This window comes from Perca flavescens, chromosome 19 (assembly GCF_004354835.1).
Source record: "Perca flavescens isolate YP-PL-M2 chromosome 19, PFLA_1.0, whole genome shotgun sequence".
Lineage (NCBI taxonomy): Eukaryota > Metazoa > Chordata > Actinopteri > Perciformes > Percidae > Perca > Perca flavescens.
This window is the reverse complement of record NC_041349.1, coordinates 18,778,300-18,786,817: the sequence shown is the minus strand read 5'-3', so window position 1 is coordinate 18,786,817 and position 8,518 is coordinate 18,778,300. Positions and strand designations below refer to the sequence as shown.

Below are 8,518 nucleotides of genomic sequence, written 5' to 3'. Positions count from 1 at the left end.
CTGGAGGGGGGGGGGGGGGGGTGGGGAGATACATTAACGGGATCAGCTGGGAGCTGCGTCTCTCTATATAGTAACTGAAGTGAGCCAAGGGCTCCCACCTCCAGGAGTCCCATCCTGCTTCACACAGACAGCTCATCTCTGCCAAACTCACATGGCAAAATATAGCCTATCAAATTCAAACAAGGAGGTTATTGACTTTTAAACTGAGTCTAATAGGCTGAAATACTTAATATATAACTTCATCTTTAAGGTTAAAATGTTTTACATAACGTTTTCTTTGGATCGTCTAAGTGTCTTCTAACTGTAGGCTGTGTCATCCTGACTTGCCCTCATTTTTGACAATCTTATTTTTCCCAAAGTCTAATGCATGAGTCAACGATTTAGATTATATTGTGTAACTCTGTTGACTTTTTACAAAGTACCTAAGTATTTATTCAAGCACCACAACTAAATACACATTTGAATCTTATTTGAGTGTCAACCATTTTATGCTACTTTATACTTAAACTTTTATTTCACTGGAGAAAAATGTTGCACTTTTTACTACTAACTAACTTTGTTATGATTTAACATACAAAACATGATCCACTTGTAAAGACATGTTATAATTATAACAATATTAATAAAGCATTATAATAAGCATTGACTGATTTTATTTTTGATATTATTTTTGCTGCTAATACTTCTGTACTTTTATGTAATATTTTCAATACAGCACTTGAAATAATCAACTACAACATTAAACTGCTGCTTTCGTGTATGCATTATTATTAGTAGTAATAATATTAATAATAATAATAATAATAATATAATTGCCCAATGTATCACTAAGAAAGGGGACTATTTTGCATGCTGAATACATCTGTTTTGATACTAATATAGCACATATATAATATATACATTTTGAGCATTGTTTCTGCTTTTATTTAAAGCCCATGAAAATGTCTTTTTAAATAATAAGTATTTCTCAAATTAAAATATTTGACTAAAAGAGCAACAATAAAAGTTCAAGTTTGGAGAAAAAAAGTCTTTATGTATCATTTAGTAGCCGAACAACTACTTAATCAGGACTGTGGTAACAACTGTAACCACATTCCTATTCAAATGTTGCTGAATCCTGATTGGTGAATTTAGGTATGTGACATCAACTTGTTCCGACAAAGCCCCACCCACGTAAAATCAGTCAAGGTAACTATGAATACAAAAGTAGAAATCTCACAGTTGGAATAAAACTGTTACTCTAACTTTGGCAGAAAATCTTGTGCTCCTATAGGATCCTGTTGCTCATGATAAGACGTTACAGTAATTGAAGAAATTGATTTTTTCAGGGCCTTTAAGTATGATTGAAAACTTATTCCACCACTGGCAACACATATATGTTATGAGTATCAAAATTTATCTGAAAATAAACTATTTTACGGTATTTGAAGTAAAAAAATAATAATCTGAAAATCTTACAAACCAATGTAGTTGTAGTTGTTTTCCGATCAACACTCTTGTCTACCCTCAAGAGTGTTGATCTGATTTTTAAAAGAAAATTTGAATTTTAAGGACGGAATTCCACATTTCATGGCTTGGTAGAGACATTTTTTGTACCTTGTGGAGATCTCCCACCTTCTGGTTTATTACCACTGGCGGGAAAATTGAGGACAAAGAGGAAAGCCAGTTGTAATAGTCTTATCTCTTATCGTCCAGGCAAAGATCTCACTCTCCAGTTTGCTCCAATTATCCCTCAGTGGAATAAGAAAAAATGGTTGAAGTTAATTGGCTGGAGGGGATCGTTCTCAGATGTGAACCAAAACTGATACAGATGGAAATATAAGAAAGAGAATCGAGGAGGAGGGTGGTAGGAGGGAAGACGCTTGATTGGAGGGGAGGAAACTTTCCCATAGAAAGCCATAAAACTGATTGATGACTTCCCTCGAGGAATGTTTCCCCAGGTGTGCTTTGTTCATATGTGTGTGTTTGAGTGTGTGTCTAGTAGTTACAGTGCAGTTTAGAAATGCTATCCTTGGACGCAAGACAAGTGCAATAAAGAAAATTGAGGGGTGAAATAGCACGTTTATGCTTCAGTATTGCACTTTGGCAGCATGAACACAGACACAAGAGATTTCAGACAGCTGAGGTGGAGGTGGAACTAAATTGGTACAATTTAAGGAATGATTTAAATGACTTAAATTGATAACAGAAAACAAAGCTAAAAATGATATAATAAAATGTTTAACTGCTTAATAAAACACCTCAGGTGGTCCTTGACAGGTGCCTTGTGCTGCCAAAGTTTGCACCCTGCAGCTAAGAGTGTGCTAAGAGACTCAAATCATAATAAACAAAATACCAATGGAGGTGTAATTATGAAAGTCAACATTAAGCCACCATGACAAAATGAGAGCAGATTTCACAATACGTGGGCGTTTGATGGATTAGCTGTTCTTTAAATATTTAAAGTGCAACAATACGGTATTGTGCTTTGGTTCAATGATAAAATGTGAACATGAAAATGCAATATATAAAAAAATAGTTATTTGCATCCACACTTTACAGTTATTTCTCAAAATAATGAAGCAAAGACCAACCATAAAAAAACCTTTAATGCATTTTTTGGTAACTAAAGTGATGTTTTGAAATATGTTTGTGGCACATTTACAAGTAGAAAAACTATGAAAGCGAAATATTTATTGTGAAGGTCCGGGAGTTAAAATAATCTACCATGGTCTAATAAAACTGCATTTAGAACTGAGATTAGCTAAATCTGGTTTTTATCTCAACATAATGAATCGCAAAACAGTTAATTAATATGGAAGAATATTAATAATCTAAAGGAAGGTCCTACATTTTCAACTCAGAGCACCAGAAATATTAACTGAAGACAATGGGTGTACCCCAAGGATCAGTATTAGGCCCCATACCATATAGTCTATTACTGATCTCCCACAACAATGGGGATGTATGCCATTGACACTGTTGTACACATGTGCAAAAACCTTCTACAAATACTAAAAGTATGGATAAAAGCCAATACAATATCATCATTACATGATACTGGATAACAGTAATCCTCCGAGCTTTTAGAACTTTACATCATATTCAGATTTGTCTTGTATATACATTTTCCCAGGGACGAGGTCAAGAAATTTGATGTTGTCAAGCTGTTGTATCGTCCAAGCTTTAAGCACAGAAGCATCTTCTGAAAAACTAAATATATTGGTATCATTCACTGCATGTTTTACTTTGGGATATAAAGGTTCAGAGGCTGTAAGAAGATCCTCTATTAACGTGGAGAAGTATCTCACATGTCCTGTCCATTTCAGGGGTTGCCCCCGTCATCTAAGTAGATCCTCAAGGAGATCATGTTCCCTCCCCTCTGACCTTCTCCAATGTATACAGCAGTATGGAGAGGAAGGAAATGATCCATCCTAGATCCAGACTTCTCTTATTGACCAGATGATCACCTCTGGATACTAAAAGTTGGCATTAAAAACACATACAATTGCATTATTATGCGTCAAAAATCTACACAAAGCATTTCCTTGCTTGTAACTATGATGATTTTGTTTTAATGTAACAGGACAGATGTCTTTGAAAACCTTGAAGGCTTTGGCTCTAAAATATTGTTGGCAAAAAGAGCAGATTGGAAAATGATCTTGGTTGCCATGAATCCAAATGCAATGTTTTTGTTTTTCTAAGCTTCCCTCACTTTGTCTTTGACATGTTGACAGGAGCTGGATAGAATGGGGAGCAGACTGATGTTCTGACTCACCAATAAACTGCAAGTTAACCTGCTGCGTTTAAGGATCAGAGGTCAAGAGGAAAAATCCGTAAAGTGTCCAGTTTTACCTTCTGCTTATGATGACATAATAAATAGAAATCCAGATATTCCAACAGGTATGTCTCATTGTGTGGCGTCCTGGTAGCCTATAAGGTTCTAGATGCAGACCTTGGCTAACCACGAGCAACCACCTGTTTGTACACAAATTATGTAAGTTTAAGTTTGTGTCCATTATCCACCTTTACAAATTAAGCAAATACAAAACCTGAGTGCAAACGCGTTCCTAGATCATTTTACAATGAAATTGCAGTGCTTCTTTGGCCAGTGTACAATAAATATAAATAAAAACAAATAAAAACAATAAAAGGAGAGAAACAAGCAATATATACAACATTTACACATCATAGCGCATACACTCTTTATGAATATAGGGACCTGGTGGCCCAGGGAAAGAAACTGTTTTTGAGTCTATTAGTCCTGCAGCTCTTGAGGCACCTGTACCTTCTGCCAGAGGGCAGGAGGTTGAACAGGTGTTGTCCTGGGTGTGAGGGGTCGGCAGTGATTGCCCTAGCTCTCCTGAGAGACCGTACGCAACGCATTTACAATGCATCTTACAAAGATGAAAGCTGTTATGTTGAAAGCAATCAGCAAAATCTGCAAAAATGGATATGGGTGAATGTACTGGTACAGGATTTTTCTTTTTTTAGCCTTTTTACTATTTATTAGGAGCCCAACATACAAATTATTACAAATACATGAACCATTATCTGAGGGAAAAAAGGCTCACAAAGTTACCAAACAACAACAACAACATAGAATTCCCTAAAATATATACGAAAACAGGAGTTTTGTTTTTCAGCGATTATCTGTTATTGTAACACCTGGAAACAATTTATTCAATGTGTATTAGATATAGAGCTAACTGTGCAAATATTCCAACATCCAGCTAAGTTTCATGACACTACTGGATTAAAAAGAAAAGAAAAAGAAAATCAGAAAGTACATTGATATTTTAGATGTATCTGCAGGTTTAGTCTGCAAATAAAAACAGAAAGGGTAACAGCTCCAGCAACACAATTTTAAACAGTTTTTATCTGTATGTTATTGTTCCAGAGGGAACTCTCTTCCCTAAATAACATTAATCATTATCTGTATGTTGTAAATGGTAAAATTGTGCCAGGAACTCCCACTCTAGTTTGCACATAAAGACAATTACATTGTTCTACATGTCACAGTTGCTTAAACATTTTTATTAAACTAAATCACTTTAATACAAATAGCTGTGTGTCATAGTAGTCGTCGTTCAGGGGACAAATATCAATGGACCCAAATTGGTTTCACTGTGCAGCGCTGCAAGGACAGAAAATAATCTGAGTTAATTGAATCAGTTAATCACATATTGTGATTTTATATATATATATATATATATATATATATATATATATATATATATATATATATATATATATATAAATAAATAAATCAGGGCAGCAGTTTTCAGATTACATTATGTGTTTACATAATTGCAAAAGGGTTCTCGAAGTGGCTGATCTTTAATGCAATATCTGCATTGTCCATTATCAGCAACAATTCATCCAATGTTCCAAAGGAACATTCTGTTTACTAATCTGATATCATTTTAAAAGGCTAACTGAGAAAACATTGGAGTACCCTTTTAGAATTATGTAAATACATAATCTGAAAACTTCTGCTGAGTGGAATGGAAATTTCTAAGTGAAGTGATAGATAGATAGATAGATAGATAGATATACACAGTACTGAATACAGCATGACTTGTACAGATATTAAATGCAATACCATTTTGTCTGTGCTTTGTTTTGCTCATCATCGCCCTCTTGTGGTTGGACTTGGCACTATCGCTTTGATTCATCTCTTTAACCCTGCTGCAGCTCTCACAGACACGGTCATCACCATCCACTGACCTCCACCTGACAGATAAAAACATTTCTGATTATATCTTTTGTATGTCATGATTTTGAGGAGGAGTTCAGGATTTATTTTTAATGGTGTACACAAAGAAGATGGATAAAACAGTGAGTTGAAACTGACCTCCCACTCATGAAAGAACAAGCCTTTTTCACCGGGTCCTTGTTTGAAATGGGCTCTGCTTCCAGGTAACATGTTATATACATCTACAGGAAACAGTATGACACACTGAGACATGTTCTTTATACTGTAGATATAGACCTATATAAACATGTAAAACCAGTGCTGACAGTGTGTCTGGGGTCCTGGTGGAAGAAGAAAGGTTCGAGTTGAATATGAAGGAGTTCGTCCTGGACTCTGGGCAGGAAACGGGAGCTAGAGCCATCCAGATGTGAGTCTGTAAAACATCTGCAAAGAGCTGACATATTCTTATCAGATTCAACCATTAATTTGGGTGCATATTATAAGAATGGGATACAGTAACTGGACAGATTTATGCTGGCAGTGTGGGCCACCAAAATGCGTTCAAAGGCAGTAATTTTAATTAGGAAAATGATTTGCAGAAACCATTTTAAACATTAAAAAACACAAGGACTAACCCCTGGTGGTCTATGAAGGGGTATCTGGGGTAAGAATTGACATCAGAGGTCAGAGTAGCCACACAGCTGTTTACATACAGACGAAGAGGAAGGTGACGATGATCTACAGACGCCTCAATGTTGACCATATCACCCAGGAAGTAAATTAATGACTTTCTCTCACTCCTCCAGTCATCTGAGGAATGACAAAACACACCAAAAAAAAGGTTCATTTAGGACAATCTAACTTATTTGCAAAGGAGTATATAAAGAAACTCACTTCTTTGAACACTGATTTATTGTATGAAATTTTGAGCATGGCTATAACTTGGATTTTAAAAGGCATTTGGCTATTATGGATAGCAAATAATTAGAGTTTTTAAAACACACAGTACAATACAGGACATGGCCTCATTGTCCTCAATGGTAGCTGTTGCCCTGTTTGTGGGCCTCTGTCTACTTTTTCCTCTATTCTTTCCCAAATAGTTTTTTTGTTTGTTTTTTGAATAGATACTGTAGGAGATTATTAATCTACCAGACTGACACCCACTCACTTGTCATGAGCCTAAGGTGGAAGTCCAAGTCCAGGAAATGTGTTGACTGGATGGAGAACGGGGGACTCCAGGTTGGTTTCAGGGCCCTGCTGCTCACTGTGTACCTCCTGCAAGGTAGAGGGATTTCAACCCAGCAACCTACATCACTTGCATTTCCATTCCAGGAACTGGAGGGAAAATGATTCATTCATAGTAGAAATTACCCAAATAAGTTGCCCAATTCATAGCTCATGAATGAATTAAAGTAAAATAATACTTTTTAAAGCATAAGTGAAAGTGTTCCACCTTTATGTGGCAAACTATGGTGTGTTGTTAATTGTCAATTGTCTCACTCACAGATTAATATGAAAATATAATACATGTCTTGGTATGGTTTTACTGTTATACAATGCATTACATGGTCAGTTTTTAAGCCCTCTGACCTCAGTCTGTTATGTCCCCCCATGGTTTACATATATTTACAAAAAGAAAAAAAAAAAAAAAAGAGAAGGGATCTTTTCAGGGCCAGTATAGACAAAAGGAATGCACATACTGGCATTTGAGTATTGTTTTACGATAGACTTGAAATGTGAAGATATCCTTTTAAGGCTGAAAACTATAGGTGATCTTGTTTTTGTTGCCCCTCGACTCTAGAAAAGCCTCCCGCAAAGTGTCAGAGAAGCCAAATTAGGGTTTGCTATGGCTTTTTCTTTCTTTCTTTTACTTTGAAGGTTTTACTTACTTCCCTTTCTATTATACAATACATAGGGTTCTCTGTCTTTTATCGCCATGTTTACCTTTAAAGCACTTTGTACCTTTGGTTGTACTATATAAATAATACACAGCATCTGCAACACATACAGCTCTGGAGACCATTTTGTCTGTGTAAATGCACCTTTCATATTCACACTGGACTGGAATGGCAGCTCCTTCTGTTTGAAACATGTGTCCAGGTGATGTTGGAGGAGGAGAGTACAGCAGGAGGTTGTTGTACAGCAAAGCACTCTCGGTAAACTACACACAACAGTTTAAGGACACACAAAGCATTATCAATATTGAACCACTAGATGGTAGCATTAAGCAACTATGATCCAGTTGGGTTTTCTTGCACAGGGAGGATTTATGGCGATAAGAGTGTGGTTTATATCAACATTTGCTTGCTCTACAGTAAAACCAACATTATATTTTGATTATTACGAGGCTCACCAACCATTAGTTTACTCCCACAGTCAGTCAGAGGTGCTCTTATGATGTACTCCCCATTCCCAGACACTTTTGCTGTGCAGTGATCTTGCGCAGCACTGAAAGGTCCAAGGCTCAAATGTGTTGGCTCCACAGGCAGGTCTGGGTCAAACAGATAAGCTTTCATCACAACCTCGATGCCGTCCTCGTGACATTTCAACACAAATGTCTTGACCTTGTGATCTCCGACACGATTGCGAAAGTGAGGTTTGTTCATCTCAGAGAAAGACAGAAAGAGAGGTTTGGTTTGGAAAGTGTGGCACCAAGTTGTCACTAATTTAGACAGAATATATAGCGAAGCTGTAACGTACACGGAAAGAGACATTGTGGTGTTGCACCGAAAACTGCTCCTCTGTTTCGGTTAGCTGGCAACATGAGCAAAGAGGAACACACCTGAAACTCATCATCCTTGATTAGTGAGCTGCAGACATGTTGACGGAGAAATGTGCTTC

The 8,518-nt window shown here is 36.6% G+C and overlaps 1 protein-coding gene across 4 annotated transcripts; it reads right to left on the bottom strand.

Moving 5' to 3' along the window:
- Positions 1-4,989: 4,989 nt before the first annotated feature.
- LOC114545837 (zona pellucida sperm-binding protein 3) lies at positions 4,990-8,460 on the bottom strand. 4 transcript variants are annotated; one of them, XM_028564387.1, is made up of 9 exons: positions 8,378-8,460; positions 8,035-8,168; positions 7,720-7,838; positions 6,846-7,012; positions 6,313-6,487; positions 6,004-6,121; positions 5,837-5,919; positions 5,585-5,715; positions 4,990-5,116 (listed from the first exon to the last, which is right to left on the bottom strand). In XM_028564387.1, exons 1-9 carry the CDS (start codon positions 8,439-8,441, stop codon positions 5,070-5,072), a joined length of 1,038 nt encoding a protein of 345 aa, XP_028420188.1. In that variant the 5' UTR covers positions 8,442-8,460; the 3' UTR covers positions 4,990-5,069. The 4 variants fall into 4 exon arrangements, with proteins under 4 accessions (XP_028420188.1, XP_028420185.1, XP_028420187.1 ...); XM_028564384.1 differs by having other exon boundaries at positions 8,035-8,453; XM_028564386.1 differs by having other exon boundaries at positions 6,391-6,487; positions 8,035-8,453.
- Positions 8,461-8,518: the final 58 nt, after the last annotated feature.